Source organism: Echinococcus granulosus (assembly GCF_000524195.1).
Source record: "Echinococcus granulosus chromosome Unknown EG_S00008, whole genome shotgun sequence".
NCBI classification, from domain to species: Eukaryota; Metazoa; Platyhelminthes; class Cestoda; order Cyclophyllidea; family Taeniidae; genus Echinococcus; species Echinococcus granulosus.
In genome coordinates, this window is record NW_020170388.1 from 114,031 (window position 1) to 135,596 (window position 21,566).

Here is a 21,566-nt window from a genome sequence, read left to right on the forward strand (position 1 = left end):
TTCACCTGCCTCTAAGCCATAAATCCGCTTATTTACCTCCACACATGTGGGCATTTAATAGTCTCCAAAGTGGCGTGATATTATAGGTGCCAATCTCCCCGTTAGGTGCATGAGAAGGAGCGCTTTGTTGTGGTTATTGTTTGTTCCATACGCGACAGAAGGCAGAGTGCCATTACAATGGACGGATGTTAAAACAATTCTTTCGTGGAAAGGTTTCATAATCTTCCAATGGATGAAGTGATATTATGAAAACGCAAATTCATTGGCGAAATTGCCTCGTCACAATTATTACCATCATCCCAAATCATGCATTCAACTTAAACCGTGCTGAGATTGGAGAATAAAGAACAATGATTGTTGGCTAACTAAATACAATTTCATCTAGAGGATCCAAGAAGACTACGCATCGTTTGGCATACAGTCCACATTCCTCACATACGCAGGGAACCCCACATCTCGCCTGTTCATGTCCTTTCGTATAACCTTGCGATAAAGGGGATCAGTATCACTTGCATTGGCCAATCAGGTGAGAAGCAGAGCGTCCTCGAAGTGTGAAGGTCTCCTGACGCTTTAAAAGCCTCGATTTTGGGACTCCAATACACCTACTTCAGTAAATTTGTTGGCAAACACAGACCTAGTGAATGACAGACAGATTGCCAGTGAAAGATGTTGCTGTTTAGTGTTCACAAGCGGTTTGAAATCACAGAGATTACTAAACACAAAAGGATCTGCCTGAGAGAATAGAAATTTTCTCATAAGGAAAAGAGGCCTTCTGCGGATTTTGGAAATATGCCAGAGAGTGATCAGCGCTTTATTTCACAAAAAAATTGTGATTATTCCGGTAAAACGTTTCAGGTTTAACTGTCATGCCATCTCTAGAGGTCACACCGACAAACAAAAATAACAATACAAAGGTATTAAGAGGAGGTCTGTCACATGTGTACAGCCTGTTAACGATGGATTATGTGGTCACATTTGGCGGCAACGCGTAACACACACACACGGACCCACATGTGGCCGTAGACTGATCTAGTGTAAACAGTGATGCCGTGTCAAACGTCACAAATGCATAAAACCGAGGCGAAGAAGGAAGGTATTGTTGCATTCCAGGTGATGAAGTATCACCGAAGAAGCCGGCTTCCAATTCTCATCACCTCAACAGCCCTCGTGTTCTGCTTCCTCATTAGTATAGCGAGTCTCGCCCTCCTCCTTCTCTTTGACAACATTGTGGAGTGGAAAATTTCAGAGGTAAGAAACTTAACAAAACCTTATAATGTTTGTATAGATTGTCTAATATGCGTTTAAACTTTATTCATTCAAACAAAACACCCATTAACCTTATTTCTATTGAACTTTGTTAATATTTTTCTTTAATCCTCACAAGAAAACATTTTTTCACGCACTTATCTGACAACTTACCAGAGTCGAGGCTAAATTTATTAGCCAACTTAATGACAACAATTTCCATTGTTCACACAGTCAGTAAAGCTGCAAAATGAATCCGCGGTTCTCAACAGTTGGAAATCGCAAAACGTGGTGAGCAAATTTTCGGTCTTCTTCTACAACCTGACAAATCCCACCGAGATGCTCGCCGGTGAAAAGCCGGTGCTTCAGGCGATCGGACCCTACGTCTATTGGTGAGTCAGCAGCGAATCAGAAGTGAGATTCGCCTCATTACCAATAATCGATACTCACAGACCATTGGCCTACTTAACCCATCAATTCAAGGATTTATTAACAATGGCCTTGTAAATCACTTTTGCTTAACAAAATTTCGAAAATTTTTGGCCCAGAATGTTAAAGTAAGAAATAAAAATGCATTTGAAGAATGAGTAGACAATCTTACTTCGTCGTGCAGAGTCAGCTTAAAGTGGATTCGCCTCGTGACGACGAAGTTGCGAGCTGCCGATTCATTGTAAAGCAAATATTTGGCATAATCTCCTAGGAAAGGCCAAATACTACTTCGGCTTAGCGACGTCAAACAAGTTATGCGCATCAGCACTGCACCTATTTTTGAGTCAATTACTAACCGACTGATGGAGCCAACCGTTCAGAAAGACTTTGAAGCTATGTCTGACATACTGTTGATGATTACTAACCAGAGTCAGAATGCGATTCCCTTGGCGAAATCTTAAAGTCAGAGGAACCTGTGTACGCCTAATACAGTACAATCTTTCAAATGTGCTACTTTCATCCTTCAGTCGTTATTGGAATCACGTGGACTTCGGCTTTAGATAAAACTGCGCCACTACTCAGGCAGAAGTATTTACATTGGCAACAAATAAGCCCACCGCTTTTGGTTGGTAGTTCCGAAGAGAGAAATCGACCTCTACGAGCTGTTTTGGCCGTCTCTACTTTTTCTAATATGACTCCTTAAATTGTCGTTAAGTTGGTTTTATTATTTCAAGGCACCCAAACTCCTTTTTGCTAAATTTAAATGCTGAAATACTTGTTAAAAGATTTTTTTATTTAGAACATGAATTACCCCAGGTAATTCAAATTGACGTTTTGGAGTCAAGAGATAAATAAGCATTTCCTAGAATCAGGCAAGAATTCCTCTACGGTCTTATTTATTAATCTTGCAGGGACACTGAGGTTGTGTTCACAGCTATCGGTTTAGCAAGCAACTAAGTATATTTTCTTCATTAAATAAAACTGCATATATGCTATTATCAATCGTAAAGCAAACACCTCTAAAACTCAGCACTACATGTAGAATCCCTTTAAAACTACCCGAGAATTACACTTTCATGGGTAATACAAAGCCAATATCGAATCAGATAGATTGTGACTTTCTATGGCGCCTGGCAGGCAAGAAAACGAAAAGGTGAACATCTCGTGGACAGAGGTGGACGGAGTTCCAGCCATATCTTACTTCAAACGAAGCACCTATAAATATGACGCAAAGCTCTCCGTCGGAGACCCGAAAAATGACGCAATTACATCGGCGAACCTACCGATTCTGGTAAGAGCTTATGTGTTTTTCAGACCCTAAAAAAACAATCAAAGCCTTAATGCATACTCACAGATATAAAATGACCAGGTTTGCATAATTTAGAGCCATAAATAACGCAGTAATTTCATCAAACTGAAAATAATAAAGTATGCAAATAAAAAATTCCCCATCTTCCCCACAATTAGCAATAAGCTGGTGACCAGCGAAACTTCTGTCAATTTTTTTTCTAAATGGAGCCCTTCAACGCAAAGGAATTTGATTTATGAGACACCACAATTAGGTTTGGCAATTGTTACCTAAAAATACCTCCAAAACTTAGCCTTTTCAAAACCATTTTAATGGGCATTTACTTACAAAAAACAAATTTGTTTTTTTTAAATCGACGTAATTAAAAGGATGAGTTTATTAGAGCTGAGTTTCAAATAATCTTTTGTGGTTCAACTAAATCATCCGATTTGGGCTTGACTCGTGGTGCGATCCAGTCGACAAACTGGAGCGCCTGCAATCACTCATATTGAAATGTTTCTTAGGGTTATTAAATAACTTATTTAGAGCTCTTTAATACGTAGTTTTGTAGCCTCCAAGTCTTCCCTGATGTCGAAAGAAGTTAAAATACTGGGGCGGAATATGTAGTGCCCAAGTAGGGAAGGGCTGAGGGGCTACTGGGATGTGATTGCTCGGAGACCAGGCTGCCTTAGGGGAAGTACAATCGCGGACACTTAAGCGCCCGCGTAACTACAGCGCAGTAGTAAACAAACAATCACAGTTTTGCAGAAATATGGGTTCCACAAGATGCTATTATAGGGGAGGAAACAGAGTCCGTCCCAAAGTACTCGCATTAGAAATGTTTGGATACTTATCGGGGACCCCCAAATTTTTCTGAAGGTCTTTATATCAACGCCTCTTCTTGTGATAATGAGCTCCAGTGAACAAAGCTCTTTCTTCGAGACAAATAGCCTGGATTGCAGATGCCAAGACATAGATCCCTTAGGCATACTCCCAGTAATCAAGAAGCAGCAATAATGGCGTTAAACCCAAGTCTGTTGCCAATCAAAATATTGTCGGTCGTTTTCTTTAACTTCAAAGCCTTTTTAACTGGCTAATTTGTCTTCCAAAATTTGTGTGAACCTCGCAAACCAATTATGACTCAGCTCAGAATAAAACAATTGTGCTAAGTCATTATTTCTTGTTGTATGCTTCTGGTAGTTTTTTGATTAATGACTTTAAAAGTTATCAAGAAATAGGGTAAAATAAAACATACAAAATAAATTATTAACAAACATCAATCTACTTCTCCTTTACTCTCACATTACCTAAACTAACCAATCACAGTTGCGCTCATTGATTAATTGGACATAAAAATCCCTATCGACCATTGGTTCCTGACAAAAATCAATGAACAGACTGTATTGCAACTGCAAATAACACGACCCTGCTTTCAGGCCATTTCAGCAGCCAGTAATGCGGGTCGAGGACCGAGCCTCAGTACAATAGAGATGGTTAAATTTTGGACCAGTCCACAAATCTTCACCACACAAACCGTTCATGGCTTCTTGTGGGGCTACTTCGATACAATGCTTAGTCTGTGCAAGATCTTCTACCCTGAGACGTGTCAAACCGACCATGTGGGCCTTCTCCTCAATGTGAGTTGTAGATTACTTTGCTTCATTGGTGTGCACCAGAGCATCTGGAGGTGCACCAACCAGTCGTCAAACACTTTCCTCCATAAATTAATTTCTTTTAATTCCAAGACGATATAGATGGTAGGGGATTAAATGCATTTGAGAAGTTGCTATTTTTGTCGCTGCACTCATGTATGTACATGTATCTCCGAGCTTCACATTGGTTGACAACTGCTGGAAGCTTTAAAGATCTATTTACTGCGTAGATTCTGTGGATATACTTTCCCCTCATCCATTTTTGATAATCTAAGTGGTTCAGAAATGCTACTTTTAGAGACTGTTAAGGCACGTCTTAGATGTAAACACATGGTGTCAAGTACACAGTCGGTGGTAAACCTTGTTATTGTTATATTTGATAATTACCTTGATCGTTCGTTACATTCGAAGGTTATACATCATCTATGAATTAGATGACCCTTCATTTTTTTCTGTGATTTAGACCAACAACACCCTAAAGGGTCCCTACATCATCGATGCTGGAATAAAGAATTCATCAAATGTAGGCAAATTCCTCTCCATCAAAGGCAATAGGTGAGCTACTCATGTCTCAGAAATTCCTAATTTCACATTGAGCTATTCCATCGTTTCCTTTTTTTTTCTTGATTTTCAGGAAACTGAATATCTGGTCAACAAAACGAGCCAATGAAATTCGCGGAACAGGTAAGATGATTTTAATGCGGGGTGCTTTGAATTCGGCCTTGTAGATGGTACGCGATTGGCCAAAGGCATTCAAGTGGGAGACCTACGAGAGATTTTTGTCGCTCTGCTTTGTCAACCCATCAAAATAACCGCTAAAGACTTCACTCACCCTTCGGCATTTCAGGACTTGAAGGTAGGCTTCAAAATACATACTCTCCCTCCTCCAGGTGATGGAAATGGATCTGGACTCATCGAAGTGCCTTCCTGGTGAAGTCTACTGTCCAAACAAGGCCTCTGGACCGGAGTGCCCACCGAGGGGACTCTTCGACATCTCTCAGTGTTCAGTGCGTGGTGATGTGGCCCCACCAATTTTCGCCTCTATGCCACATTTCCTGAACTCCTTGGAAAATATCACTACACCCTTCCGCGGTCTTAGAAGTGCCGATCCAAGGAGAGACAATTTTAAGCTTCTCGTTGAGCCGGTGAGTCAGCTTGTTGTGATCTGAAGTGGTTCGAACGATGGAGAATCAGCCTATTTGAATTTGTGGATGTTATTCAACTTTATCGGTGGGTTATCATTGGATGGGCAACTATTTCTAGACAGAATTATAATGATGGTAGTGGGGCAACTGAAAAGACACAAACCCATCAATCCTCACCTTCTAGAGCATCTAATCTGTTGGAGCAAAAATCTGGCTAGGTCTTATTCCATCCCAGTTTTTTTTTCCAGGGCTTTTCCTTCGTATGAGAACCTTGTAGCATTGTTCACTTGCTCTCAAGAGTATAGGGTCCGCCTGAATGCGGTGCATCCATCGTTGCGTGACTAGTAGCCCAAGTCAGAAGGCTAGGCCACCGCACCCTCCCCAACTGCTATCCAACGAATCCGACGAGGAAGTGTTGTGGCTTGGAACTCGGTTTGCAAAACAGGATCAGCTTGAGACACCTACGTGAAGTCCCACATCGATGGTCTGACGCACATCTGTGCTTTGTAGTGCGTGCACATGAACAATAGCACGCACCGCGCTACAGGTCCATGCAAATGACAGTAGACCAGTACAGCCAACTACGAGGGAAAACTAGATGTACTTTAATTCTTGGTCATCTGATTTGGCATTATTCCTGAATGACTTCGACGCACCTGAAGACCTGTCTACAGTGAGACGAAGTATAAGGTCATTTGGATTAAGTAAATTTTGGTATAATAAACGTACGACTTATTTTACTCTGGCCTGAGAATCGCTTTTTCCTTTCACATAAAATACCTTACCTAATTAGTCACCTAAGAGAAGAAGAAATGGAAATGAACCTCTGATGTGAAGAATAGGCTGAACACTCTTCTAAGTGAACCAATTTTAGGTCCCTTTTCGTGAAAATTCAAATGTTTAGTTGGGTTTAACAAACCAACGGGACTTTTCCACCTCACTTTAACTCTTACTACTTTTTGGAGAACAGAACTTTTGTGCCATTTTATTATAAACACTTCTATTTAAAATAAAGTTAAAAAATTTTGTTTGTAGTTTTCTTATCGATGAACTGGTTTGAGCAGTTATGAAATTGCAACATCCAACTTACGTGATCTCTTTTTCCCTAATCCAAAGCAAAGTTGTTCAAGCAAAAAATATTTAATTTTCTTGATTTTGCTGTGAAATGGTAAAAATCATGTTTTGTTTTTGTCTACTTACAAATTTTTCTAAAATTCTCTGGTCGATATAGTGTAGCGTCCTGGGAATCCCTGAAGACGAAAGAAGACACAATACTCATGCAGAACATATATATTCACCACGGAGAAGGTGTCTGGGGTATTGGCATGGCCCAAAAGGCCAGCCTACCCAGCGAGGTACAAGGGGGCTAATTCGAAGTACAAAAGTGGCGCCTCACCAGAACCGAGGGATAAACCACTATCGTATTACAATAGTGCCCCGGGTTGCCCCCAAAAGCGTAGTACGATGTGTCGGTGTCAACTACTGACCTGATATTGCCTTACACTGTGGATAGAAGGCCACAAGCATAACCCCTCGGTCGCGGCACTACGATGTAAGCACAAACCGCTGCAAGAGAATAGCCCACGCATGATTCTGCATACCAGTTCACTGAATTGAAAGGGCCATCATTTACTTTCAAATAAACTGATTATCCCACTGAAAACTGCTGTTGTTTAATAACTATTTCTTATTAAAATGGACTATTTTAGAGAACTGGAATTGTTGTGGAGGCACACATTCGACTGCAGGTGAACGCCCACATCGAACGCTCTGCACATATGGCGTGGGTCACTTTTCATTGTTTCCTTTCATAAACTGACACCTTTCCGTATTCTTCAGTCAAGAAAATTGCGCAAGTAATGCTTTTATGTTTATAGAGACCTCTATAAAAACATCTCCGATCCAATGTATCTGCCAATGGCATGGTTCGAAAATGTGAGTTACTGCTTCTTTTCACCATTTTCCAGATTGACATTCCCATACACATAGATGGGAGCGTTTGCTAACAGGCGTATGATGTCATGTCGTACCTACCCGAGTTCATTATTTATTCATGTTGATGTGCTTGTACTGAAGCATAACAATGTGAAAGAATGGTTTAGTAGCTAAATCGGTGATACGACTTAAACGAATAGCTATAAAGTTGCAACGTTTTTTGCTCATTGGATGAGACCTGGACCTGCGGGCAGAGCTTTATAGTGCCAGCAGTGAGGTGGAACCACGGAAGATGGAAGTGGTCTGTTTCGTAGCTCTTCCCCCTGTTCAGTGCCTTGTCCTCGGCGCTCTCGGTGACCACTTTTCTGCGTAGAGATGGTACAATATTGAAAAGCCTCATATATTTGTGCGGGCCCACGTATCACATACTCTTTTCAAAATTCTTTAAAGGAATTTATTGAGCGCATTTCATACACCAGTCTCCTTTAATGTTTTTTAACTCCTCGATTGATTCGCCTCGATTTTATTTCACCTGTATAACGCATTACGACCTCAGCATTTTTCGACACCCATCTGGGTTGTTCCTAGAATGTCTTGATATAAAATGTCAAGTGTCTAATCTTCAGGTTTGTAGAGCGGTTTTCGCGGTCTTTTGTGGGCAACATGAATTCATCCCTTGCAAATATTACTTGCAATTGCTTTGCTTGCCTTCCTTAAACATTGACAAAATCATTACATCCTCCAAAGTGATGAGGGGTTTCGGGCACATTTTACTGCAGCGCCATCGATGCAGCACCCGAGCTACCTCTAAAGGCGTCAAGAGAAGTGCGAGTCTTGAAGTAACCTCAGGATTAGTAATCTGGGTAACACGAACCAGATTCCGTGTCAATGTCACAGATGCCGCTCTGTAAACGATTTCAGTACTCATAGTCCACTTCAGCAAATGCTACTGACAGGATAAGGAGGCCACATACGGCTAGCGTGTAAGACCTTAAAAGTTCGTGCGACATTATGGCTTCAGAGCAGGCGATTCCCCCCTTACTTTAAGGAAATTGAAGGTGGTCCCGAGGCCTTGAAGCTCCTCTACTCTGCAGTCTACGTTCAGCCGGATCACATTCGTCTGGCGATCTACGTTTCATTCATTCTTGCTGTCACCCTCTTCGGCATTTTCTCCATCGTAAATGTGATACTAATGCTAGTGCGCAACTCCAAGTGCATTTGCTCTGTTTTTCGGTTGCGGAAACAAAATCCCTCTGTGCGACATCTCCTTCTTGATGCTCCTGCTGATAGTGCTAGTGACTTGGTGAGTTTTGACACACTAGGGGTTGGTCTGAGTGGGCTTGTTTGAAATAAATGAACCTCATATCTTAGTCAATGAGATAAGCATCTCTTGAAAATTAGGGCCCCAGAATGACTTAATTTTGCACAAAAGGTAAAATGCTTAATATTAAATATTGTTTACCGTTTTTCTGACTTTTTACTTACCTTTCCTTTGTTTGTCTACGTAAAAGAATTATAGTCGCAGAAACTCCTCACCAATTAGGCCGAAGCGTAGGCATTAATCGTGGCTCCAACAACAGACTTTCATTTTTGAAAATCAATCAAACCTGATAATAAACAGTCTCAGACTAAGGCAGTTAAGGATTTCAAATTGTTTTTGCAATCCACTCATCGCTTTCTTTATCTCACACGATTTAGAGACAAATTTCAAAATTTCATTCTTCCGGTGTTTCAGTTTTTGTCAGATATAGAAGCTTCACTTCAATTTTAACATTTTTTACTTAATATGACTTTCTTTTGTTTGTGTTAGGGGTCCGTGAAGCGGTTTACGACGTGTTTCAACACTAAATCAGCAGTTCTGGTAGAAGGAAAGCAAATTGGCTAAATTTTAGTAGATGACGTGTTTTAAACACACTTGCTTCCAAAGCTTTGACGCCTTTGGTAGTATTTGTTGACTGACCTTGAAAGTGTTGCGAATCATATATTCATATAATCATATATTTGTTTTGTATCCTTTTTCGAAAAATAGTTTCTGAAGAACAACGAAGACACTGTTAGATCTACAGTCAGTCCCTGGAACAATTTGATAAGGGCCTAGTCCACAAACCTGGAGGACATATGGCCGTAGACTGATCGGCTCTACGCCTTCTTTCGTCTGTAGCATGCTCTGCATTTCATCGTAGAACGCGTCTTCCTCATCCATTATACCATCAAGGCCTTTTTAGTCAAAATTCTACTATGTTACTTTGCTATTTTAAGTAGTGCCCAATTTTGAAATATATCTTTTGCAGGAAAATTCGTTATTTTTGAAAAATGCTGCTTTGTTTTTTGAAGTATCAGGAGGGTCTATAGGGCTTTGTCGTTTGTTTAGTCGCGTGAGTTTTTTGTACTTTTCACGAATTAATTACGCACAGTTCTAAATGTGACGACTAAAGACGGGGCCTGTGAGTTCGTTTTTGTAAGTATTTGTAAGCATCTTTTCTCGTTATTGCATTCGAAAATGCAGTTTTAAATTTGATTGGTGGGTAAAATTTTGAATGATGACTTTTTTAATGACGCCCCGGGCATTTGAATTACAAGGTTAGATAGAATCACTCAAAACCACGATTGTAAATAATTTGCTGTACTGATTGGTCAAATGGTTACAAGAATCTTCAGATTTATTTGTAATTGCAATTCCTCCTTCCTTTTAGGAGTTTTTTGTCCCCTTATTGTATATGAAATAAATAACGACTATCTAAAATAGGGACTGTGTATGGTTATGATACCCACTTAGCGCCCAAAAGTCCTGATAATACCTACTTTCATATATCTCGAAACGAATGATTCGCAGTAATTATCGTAATTAGAAAGCTGTGCAATTTAGCTTTGGGATCACTCTCATTCTGTGGCTATTTTACAGAACCTATAACCCCGACTTCGGACCATATAAACTCGTTTCTATCAATTAGCTTTGAAAGAGAACCTGCATGACGAAAACGGCGTGTTTGTCATGGACGTTTTTTTGTCGTGACACGTTGATTTGCCTGTACAGGTAGGCAACAAACTTTGCTGTGAATATCCATCCCCCGTAGCCAGTTGATCAAGTCCGAGAAAGATGGTCGAAAATCCACTTAGATCGCTATTTTTCAAAGTCTGGGGATGGGGTATCTTCTCCTGCTGTATGGGTCCAAGAATCACCCGGCTGGATGATTCAGTGGAACCAAGGTGTAAGTAAACCAGAAATGCCCCCATATTTCTACCCAAATGTTACAAATGCTATCAACCCCCAGGATTTCTGATACAACAGTTAGTCTTTAGAGTTAGTGACACGTGAAGCCGTCAAAAGGAGGCCAATGACCTTGTCATCACGATCACGTTCAAACCCGTCTTCTGGGCGTTATCAACGCACCTTCGCTGCGATGACTACAAAGAGTGCCAGGCCTAAATATCCTAAATTTTTGACACCTATGCTTATAGCCATCCTGTCAAAAAACTTTTTTCTATCCACACCCGTCTCCTAACACCCCCTCTAGAGCGAATAGGGAGCTCTGCAACCTGAATTATGCTGGGACTGATTTATCGATGAGACTCCGTTTTGCCCAGTAATCACAATGTTTACCTTAACAAGTAACTTGCCGCAATTTTCAGACCAGCTTCACTGTCACCGAAAAACTTCATTTAGATACGTTGAGAAAAAGGACCCCTTTCTCCATAAAATCCATATATCTAGAAGAATTCTCCTCAACGTAAACTCCAAGCCTAGGAAGTCTGTCATGTAGGAGACGCCACTTCTCAGCAAGGAACAGGGACGAGATTTTGTCCAACTCCCAGGAAGCCACGTCAACCATCGACGAGAAGAGCATAAGGCAAAATATGCCATTTTTGCAATCACAATGTGATACAAAAATATACAAAATCATTTTTTTAAAGCGGAGCATTGTCAGCAGGAAGGAGGAGGCTTTGAGCAGGCAGCAGAGATGTGGAAACGGTGAAGGAAGAGTGGGGCTAAAAGAACACTTTAGACAAGAGAGTGGGCAAGACGTCAATAGTCAAGCTGTCGCGGAATGTCATTATTGCGGACATCTGTTCTGCTGTGTGTCGATCGCTCTCTCTACACTCGCCTTCTCCACCCTGAAATAGAAAGTGGTAACGGTAGAAGCTGAGAGGGAGGCAAGTTGATGGCTGCACAGGCAGAAGCAGATCAAATCCCTCCCCCCTCATGCCATTTAGGTCACTTAGAGGTCGGTAAATACGCTCGACATCAAATCTTGCCCCAACCACTCAGGAGGACTAACGCTTGAATAATTAATGCCCTGTCAACGAGGCGCTGAAAGGCGGAGAAATGTTCTCATTTGTGAGGCGAACTGTTTAATTACACGGACTCTTGAGTCTCCAGGGCTCATTGCTACTTTTTCGGTCCACTCCTTCGCGGTCACCTTTCCCGTTTAACAACCGACATGCCTGGATTACGGCTCTGGAGAGGACTCAAGGCGCTACTCGACCACATGTAACAAGGTTAAGGAACGATTCTAGAGTGCTTCGATTTCAACTTGGACGGGCTCTGTGAGCAGGCAACAGGAATATATGTGAGCTACGAGAATGTGCTGTTGGCAAACGAAAAGAATCCCAGAGCAGACGTCTGCTCGACTCCAACACTGATTTGAGAACTTTTCTACACCTCACAACATCACTTTCACCCGTTGAAACTCGGGATTTCTTGACTAGCTCTAAACAAAAAGTGGGAGTTGTCGAAGTGCGCGTGGAAAAGCTTTCCAACAAATGAAGAGAAATAGCCAAATAACGAACCTAGGCAGTGACCTTCGTGTATTTGGCGTCGAATAGGCCGACGGCGGGAGAGCTGACAGCACCCGACTTGATGGCGTCACCAGTTCGTCGATTATGTCGACAGATTTTGAAAAGGAGGATGGTGAGCGTGACAAGTAGGATAAATAGAAGGCCCACGAATACGCTCATAGCAATAAGAACAATGCGGCGTCCATAATTTGGTTGCACGTAGACACTATTGTAGAGCGTTTCCAAGGCATCAGCTTCCGCCACGGCTTTCTAGGTAGTGAAGGGAGATTATCAGGACACACTCCAACCAATCACAGAAGGTAGTGAACTTTATCAAGTAAGCCTGGCTACCAAATAACCTCCCCGCCGTCCGAATCGGGGGCGACCTCAGCGGAAACTTCGAGACGACGACGACAGGTGGATTCTCTTCCGAGGTAATTAAGTCATCAGAGTCAATTGAATTCCAGAATCAAAAACCTGTTTATTTACGTGAGGTACCATTTAAAGACAAAAAATGCTGCTGCTGTCAGTGTCACAGTTATCAGTTGATGACACCTAGTCACTTCAAATAGCGGTGTAAACAGATCGGTGGAGGATATGTAGGACGATGCTTTTTGACCGGGGGTGAGCTACCCTTCTAGTTACCGCCTGGCAAGCAAATTGGTGGTAAGTCCTGTAGGACGAGTGTTGAAGGTCAGTTTGCAATCTCCTCTTGCTGGGAGGAGCTGATTGGACCCGGTGAAGCCTGGATGAATAATGATAGTCGAGAGCCTCTTCGGTTCCGTATTTGACTATGTAGACCGTCCCAGCCTTGCGAGATTCAGTTATGAGGCGGGTCACAAAAGTCAAATGCTCCTGGACCTACTACCAACCTCGGGGAGGGTATAGATCAACGACTTGAAGCAAAGGAAGGTCACTACCGCTGCCGAGACCCTCGCTCATTCCATTTTTTTGTCGATAGGTTCATCCATACACCCAAACTAGATTGTTTACCCTGTCAGATGAAATGTGAGATAAAGCCTCCTCGGCTTTGTGCAAATACCCAACCCATCGAATAAAGTTAACTGACTTCATCAAAGCAAATGTAGGCACATACACACACACAAGCACACCAACGAATGGACAAATTGGAGGTTAGGGCGGGGGAGGGGGGGAGAGGAGGCGGAGACAGGTAAACAGGGTAGCCTGCACATTAAATTTCGCTGTGCAGACGGCTAAGTGTCTGAGTGAGAGCTCCAACATCACGCCACTTCGGATGATGAATGGCGTGACTATCGCGCGATATTTATTACTGGCGGTTGGACTCACCTCCTCGAACCAAACCACCGGAAGGAATGTCGGCCTTGTCCAGTTTTTGAATTCGTCACTGAAAGGGAAAACACTTTAGGCTTTGATAGGTCGAGGAGATACAGACTGTTTCTTTAACTATTCGTCTGGTTACGCAGGCACTTAAACCTCCGCGATTGTACTGTCGCTGGGCCGCGTGGCCTCCAGGCCGTCTCGGTAGCCCCTCAACCCTACCACATGTTGACAATACATATGCTACCCTAGTATTACGTCTTCTTTCATCGCCAAGGAAGTCTTGGGACGCTGCCAGGCTACTTGCATGCTTGAAGTACTTTGAGGCGCCTCTTCAGGTCATGTCCCACTTCCGCAATGCTCCTGGTGTCCTACCTCGACTGCCATTGGCCTCTAGGCGCGTTATGGAATTTGGTTTGCTATTAAAGAATTATTGTAGAAAGTGTGGAGATTCGAGTGATGCACTGTCACCTCCTCCCCCTCCCCTCCGCTTCGATACAAATGTACCAAGTGGTAGAAGGAGGGTACTTGCTTAACCTGGACAAGTGAATACACGGACCTCTTGACACTCAAATCACCCGCACTACTGGTGTTTTAGCTCTGCTGTACTTTTATGGGTGACCAACTTACAGAATCTTATGCCATGGAATGGCCTCAAGGATCTGCATTGATAACAGAACCAGTACACTCACTTCAGTGTAACAGTAGTCCCGATTTCTACGCATTGATAGGACGTCCAAATGGAAGAGAGGCAATCAAAATCAAGTCAACTTTTACCAATTGGCCAAACCTAGAGTTCCACACCATTACCGATGACGTAGGGAAAAGAAATCATCCTTCATAAACAGCTTTTGGTGGCATGGTGCTTTGGCACTACTTCCCATACGGTCTCCTCCCCGGTACAGGATAAAGGGAGCTGAAGCGGCAGAACGGTCACATGGAGCCCCCCAGGACTGTTGCACAGAAAGCGACCTCTTTGCAATGACTACTTGACTGCCCCGAGTCCATTCAGCCTCATTCATCCCATTTTACTCATTTCCTCCACACTTTCAGTCTCCTTCCTTTTACGACGTGATAATGTTACCTTCACTCCTGTCTCGCGGATACTTCAACTACCGAGGTGGCGATTTAAAACAGGCCCAAAACTATCACCGCTCTTCAAAATGGCAACTTACGACATCATTCTCGAGGGACGCACATAAACGGAGATTTGAAGACGTTTGTAGGCCTCAAGCACCAATCCGAGTTTCTAAAATGGGTGATCAAAAGGGAGTCACAAAAGGCTAACAGGCTGACTTTGACTGTAGTGTCTGCAATGCACCCAGTTGAAATGACAAGACACCTGACCTCCAGACACGATTTCCGAGTACATATGCACGCAATAGTGCTGTCACCGCTGACACCACTTGCCAAAAGAATATAGTTTAGTAGAGATGACACACTGATTCCACCTTCATGGCTCAAAATGTTGACAAGTTGATATTTATTGAATCCATAATCGATATCCACTTCTTGTTACTGCCAAATTGGCAATTTGTCAGTAGGGTCCTGAAATGCAGGCGGACTTTAACAAACCCAGTGTCTGTGTTTGAGGCCATAAAAAAAAGGAAACCGAGCTTCCAAAGTTTTTGCGCAGAAGTGCCAATGCTGCGGCACCAAAAAAAAGCATGGAACAAATGATGGCAAGAAATCTCGGAATCTGGGAGAATGCTCTGATGACTACCATCAACCTTGTGGATTCAAAAGGTGGATCTGGAGGCAATTGCCTCCAGAAAAGTCTCAAGTTAGCAATTATTTTGCTTGGTCAAGCCACATAACTCCTTTAATCTTTGGGAGGAACTTTTTCGGACCATCGTAGTCACCAGCTAGCTAAGTCGCCTAGTAAGCTACCACTTCCAACCTCGGCAGCAATCACTACCGTGGCCAGAACAATTGGGTGGTTTCAATAAGAGATGTTAAAATCAAACCACGACACCTGAATTCACCAAAGGGGAGAAAAAAAGTTCAAGAAACATAAACCGCAATTGTTTTCGGTATGGTTCTCTACACTTATTCCAGGGTTGAATCGGGACATGCGAAGCTTCGATACTGAAATACTTTTAAGTACGACCAAATCAGACTAGCACGTTATATTTTACTATTATTCCCTTTGAAACGGATCATCGCATAGGCCTTTGAAAAGTTTACGCCATTCCAATCGAGCACCCCTTCATCACATTGGTTCTCGGAGCCTTTCAAAGCTGCATGAGTCCGCAGGTTTTACACCTTTGTTCACAAGGCGCTTTGTCCATCATCCAACGCAGCTGCTGTACCACTGTGACTTGATATGGGGACGGAGAGTGGGTGGACTGATCCACGACGTTGCTCACCGGCCACTACTGGCACTGTGCTAGCATCCATATGCTTATGAATTTGCCAGTCCCAGGTTAATTTGAACGCGCTTCGTTTATCACCCGTTTCAAGCAAAACAGCAGTTCATTCATGCAACACCGCTGGCTCGGTCCAATGGTGACCGCAAGCGTGAATCACATTGTGGTGGTGATGGTGGTTGTGTGGACTGTTCACACGACCACTGCTGTCACTCATTTCTTGTCTGTGTTGCTAATGGCGTAGCAGCGGAAATAAAAGGACCAGCATTTACACCAGACACAACGAGAATAACTAAGTAGGGCTACCAGCATACTCTGGCCCTTCTTTCGATTTTGGGCTGTGAAACTAGGCTTTTGACGATGAAAGTGGCCTACGACAAGCAGACTGACAAAACGTGATTTCTTTCAAGGCCAGGAAGTATTCAAGAAGTCACATTAACTCAATGGATATGGCCTTGAACAAGTCAACTCCCTTAAGAAAATGTGTATGGATGTTTTTGTTGGCACAATTTCCCTCCACACACCTCCTAGAAGTCCCCAACTCACCGGTTCCACAAAGATCTTCGTGGAGGCATTGTCAGCTGTAGGCGTGGGCAGACCTTCCACCCCTTCTCGGACTGTTGGATCAGCACCAAAGAAATATGGTTGCGAGCTGTAGATCGGTGGTCGCAACTCGTTCTGTCGACGACATGAGGAAAGGTCAAAGATGCCGGCTGGTGGACAGGGGGGACCCGCTGTCTTTGGTGGACAGTAGCCCTTATTGGCCGGATTTACAGAGGCCGGTTCTGCGGTCTCCGGTGTACCACCCATAGAAAGGACCTAGAGGGAATGAGTAAATGTTGAAGTCTCCAGCCTCGCACGGGTTAGTGAAATCGTAGAGCCAATGCATTTACAGATGAAGCATTTTGCCAGTTAATGGACGCAACAGCTTGGAAAGCTTCCTTCTGGCAGATAAATCCATCTCAGGTTACAGGAGCAATGGAAATAACAATTAAAGTAATTTCTCTCCTTATATAGTTAAAAAAGGGTCAATAATTTCACTATTTGTCAATTATGCATCGACGGACTTGATGGTGAAATTAACCACTTGTAAAGGACATAACAAAGAAGGCAGCAAAATTATCTACTTCTTTCGAAAATGCGGTGCTTTTCACCAGACTACTGCAGCAAATGTTGGGCTAAAAGGCTAGCTTGAAGCCTTTATGCAAGTAGCTACGAGAAACGTGACGACTGCTATCACAAGACAGCCTTTGGAATGTCACATACTAGATATTACGTTGAAGGCCTTTGTCAAATTTATTCCCTTTACATCATGCCTCCTCGTTTCATAACTTTTTACCACCCTTTTGGAGGCAGCAGACCCCAATTAGCGCTCCTTCCGTTAAATACAAACGGAATAATGAAAGGATAAAGTTGAGGGGAGGACGGGAGCTTCTTTAACTGATCTGTTTGAGGCAGTTTCACAGACAGAGGAAAGATTTGGGATAGAAAGTATGGCTTGGCCGCCATTCCCTGGGGGCTCCGGTGTGTCGATCACTCGGTCAAGTGATTATAAAAGTACAGGAGAAAGTTCACGCACATGATCGCTCAGATAAACATATACACAACCACAGCACCTCCCTTTCCTGCTTCTCTATCAAGTTGTGATTTGGCATGCTTTGGGTAAACAGAGGAGGCATTTTAAGGAAGCCCAGAAGTATTTCACCATCTAGCCCACTTCTTGTTGTGGAACAGCGTCTAGCACACGCCACGGCCTTCAAAGGATACTCTGAATACACTTTACAGAAATAGCTGGGATAGGTGGGTCTCCTGAGGCATATGGGATGCACAACCACCACTGCATGGGGCAGTTTGTTGCCTGCTATGGACAGGCATTGCAATCTTCATTCCTGCCACTCGAATACTGAAAGCGACTAAAGTCTACCATCCACCACGGAGAGCACCAAGGCCAACACTCAAATCAAGACGGAAGGTATGTATGACTACGTAGACGTTTTCAATCTATCACGATTTTATGACGCCCGACTAGAAGGGGACGATCTAAAGCTCACCTTCAATTTATCCGAGTTGGTCAATTTTCCTGGTCCATCCACTTTCAATTCAAAGGATCGGCAAAGATCGGCAGCGAAAATGAATCGCCTCGAATTCATGCTCACATCCGGCGCTAAGTGCGATCCATCTGAGAAGAGGTAAGTAAATCACCGAAATACGATATGAAGAGGAGGCACTTCAGCTTGCGCTAATTTAAACCCACCAGTTCCTTTGATTTGATTGGCCTCGTCGGAAGACCATACATCAAGGACACTGAAACGAAATGAAGAGAATGGAAAAGTTGAAATGATTGGGAACGATCCTTCCCTCCTCCTTGAAACAGCTTCATGGAGGCTCTTTACTTATTTATTGAAAGAGTATTTCAGTAGTATAGTGGGAGAGAAAAAAACACTCAAGTTGGGGGTTAAGGTGCATTCACAAAAGTGATAGAAGTTATTTTCAGACAAGAGTCTCACCTTTTACCCTTATAAGAGAGAATATTACCAAGTTGGGTGATATCACTGGCCCCAGTATCAATCACAAAGGGCCCATCGTCAGTGCCATTTTTCTACGGAAAAGAAAAATAAATCGAGAGCGGTTCGACGGATTCCTTGGGAGCATTCATTATGGCCTATGCGGCAACGATAGACGTAGACATGTCAAAGCTTGTTGCTTATCACCGAGGCAGTGATTTATCCAAGGCAGAAATGGTCCCTTGGGTTAGAAATTCTCGTTTTCAAGGAAACTGAGGATATTAGATATAGGAATAGTGCTTATTCAAATCATGAACTTCTAAGCTTTCAGCAATTTTTTTTCCCAAGAAGACAGTAATTTTGAGTTACAGGAAGAAAAGTTGTACATTCATCAAACCTAGCATTCTACTTAGCCAAGATTGACCCCCTACTAAATCTTTCCTGAGGCAAACTTTCACCAAAGGAGCTCCACAACCAACCAAGTAATTAAGATGAAACATCTTGGACTTACACCAAACATGAGACCAACTTTATTGGATGGGCACCTCCTGGAGTCAAGGGCATTGCAGGCCTCGGTAACGGGGTCCTCATAGCCCCAGAGGAACTCGGTTACAGTAGTGTTGATAAAGACTTTTAAGTCCATTAAGATTGTCAAGAAAGCGTACTCGGTTGAACTCGGTCCGTTACCGGCTTCCGCATTAGCTGACAAGGTCTATAAAGATCAAATTACAGGAGGATAGATGTGGGCATGAATCCAGTGGGGTGGGATAGAATAACCTACCACAAGGGGGATACTGATCCCAACAACAATGTCATTGTCAGGATCACCGGCTGAGAGGTTCCGATTTAGTGTAAAAGTGAGACGTTGGTAGAAGGAGACCTGAGAATGGTCGCCTTTTGGCCAAGTGATGTTCGTCTTCTCCCGTTTTTCCCTACAATTAAGAAACAATTACCTCAAATGTCCACCTACAAAGTCGGTCTCCAGGCCCTGATAATTACAATGAAAGGGAGGAACAGCATCAGAAGTTCCTGCCCTATCAGAACTCAAAATTGGGGATTTCAGTAACAGTTACTTCTAAACTTTGGTGAGGAGAAGGAGTTGCCATTGTGCCACATCACGCTCAAATTGGGTGGAGAATGGCCAAATTGACGTTGTTGAGGCAATCCAAGTCGTGGAGGTGGGCCAAACCATCACAACATAGACAGATGGAGATTGATCTAAATGAACTGCTTAGACAGCATCACCAGACGTGTATCAGCAGTGCGATCTTTTTGATGTCGGAGAGGGACGATGGAAAACAGCTCTCGTCTCTACTTCCAAGGGGGAGTCCCAAAAAAGGCAAGTGAATCGTCTAGACGATTACAAGACACCTTCGCAAGGAGATGCATATCAAAGCCAAATTCCGACTTACATGTAGACATATGGTCCGATTTCTTTGAGCCTCGGTTTCGCTCCTTTGACGACATCTTTGTAGTTGGTGACATTGAAGAGGTAGATGGAGAAGTAGATGGGTGTATCAGGTGAAACCCAATTCGAATAGACGGAGGATGTTGGTGTTATGATGATGTTCTGAATTGGATGAAACAAGTTTTGCCTTCAATGCGAACTCCCTCATTAAAGCTTATTCTCGTCTTTCGCCAGGTCCAAGGCCCCTTTCTCAACTCGGCCTTGAAGAAGATGAGTGTGACTAAAGTCTAAGAAGCCAAATCCTTCCGCCCAAAGTTAATTTAATCAGTTTTAGCAGTCCATATGTTTAGTTACTCCACCATGACACTAACATTTGGACTATCGAATGGCTGCTGTCGCTCGGAGGTGCATAAATCATTGTAGTTACGTTGATTAATTTGTTTGTGGTACATTTCGTAGCAACTCGGATCATCATAGTGACTAAAAAAACATGTGTCACAAAGTCATGACGCCGGGGTCATGGGAAGTCAGCGGGTGTCACACATACGTGGCGCTGGTTGCAAAAATGTCAAAGGAAGAGTTGCCAATAGCTCGTGGTTGCAGTCGTACAATATTATATCATATATCATACTATGCCCCTCTTTCGGAGCTAAGGAGAGGGTATTTTTTAGTTAATTCGGTACCGCTCGAGCACCTACTTATCCACAACAATGACGTCCAATGGATGTCTGTCTGGAGGAAAAAAGGGGGAGGGAGGCAGGAAAAAGATGAGCAGCAAGACGTACCGCGTGGACCATGTGGTCAACGAGTCGATCGAAAGTGCCAAAGAGGGTGAGTAGGAGCACTGTGATCAGAAGCGTGATCGCGGTCACAGCACCGACTACGATGGCCGCCTTTTTGGAACAGTTGACGCACGCCATATTCTGCTATCGTGCTACTACCACTGCGGCTGCAACTGGAGGCGAAGCGAAAGAAAAAGAAACATAACAATAAAAGTCAGGAAGATTCGTTGCAGCCTAGCAAGGAAGACTATAACCACTAGATACTTGTCATTCTAAACTTTCTACGGTACCTGAAGCTATCAAAGCTAACCTGCGGATGACACTTACTTGTCTAATTGCATCATTAAATTTGGCTAATTCAATGAAAAGAGGAATTTGAACTCACAGTGTAAGATACGGAAACGAAGCAACCCCCAGGACCGCTCTGGAGCGTGCCAATTAGTCAATTGGCGGAGTGCTGCAACTAACTTATCATTGCATGGCCAACACCAGCCAATCAGCATGGAGAGCCAATGAGCACCTAAGTTAATGACCTCTAATTCACCAATAAGAGTGTAATCCTCGTAATCCAATCAACATAGAGAGCTACCATGACCAAGTGTCTACTGCATGTGGCCCTTACTCAGTATGGATCGCCAGTCTCCTTTTAACGCTTGAAGTAGTCTTATTGTTACCCGTATTTCTAGTGGCATCTGAATGCCTCGATAAAGATGACACAGACCGCTAATCTCGGT

General features: G+C 43.1%; 2 protein-coding genes across 2 annotated transcripts; one reads left to right on the forward strand and one right to left on the reverse strand. All coding sequences in view use genetic code 11, as the record gives it.

Annotated features, from left to right (window-relative positions):
- Nucleotides 1-1,044: 1,044 nt before the first annotated feature.
- EGR_01922 (Lysosome membrane protein 2) lies at nucleotides 1,045-10,046 on the forward strand (the record flags this gene model as incomplete). Its single annotated transcript, XM_024491171.1, has 12 exons — nucleotides 1,045-1,248; nucleotides 1,480-1,637; nucleotides 2,812-2,965; nucleotides 4,399-4,599; nucleotides 5,078-5,169; nucleotides 5,249-5,298; nucleotides 5,343-5,470; nucleotides 5,505-5,759; nucleotides 7,469-7,542; nucleotides 7,637-7,694; nucleotides 8,743-8,997; nucleotides 10,029-10,046. 12 exons carry the CDS (start codon nucleotides 1,045-1,047, stop codon nucleotides 10,044-10,046), a joined length of 1,647 nt encoding a protein of 548 aa, XP_024354314.1.
- A 1,635-nt stretch (nucleotides 10,047-11,681) lies between these two features.
- Nucleotides 11,682-20,970, reverse strand: EGR_01923 (Scavenger receptor class B member; the record flags this gene model as incomplete). Its single annotated transcript, XM_024491172.1, has 12 exons — nucleotides 11,682-11,807; nucleotides 12,495-12,740; nucleotides 13,779-13,836; nucleotides 14,945-15,018; nucleotides 16,685-16,957; nucleotides 18,190-18,317; nucleotides 18,393-18,442; nucleotides 18,646-18,737; nucleotides 19,154-19,354; nucleotides 19,424-19,574; nucleotides 20,055-20,212; nucleotides 20,836-20,970. 12 exons carry the CDS (start codon nucleotides 20,968-20,970, stop codon nucleotides 11,682-11,684), a joined length of 1,692 nt encoding a protein of 563 aa, XP_024354315.1.
- Nucleotides 20,971-21,566: the final 596 nt, after the last annotated feature.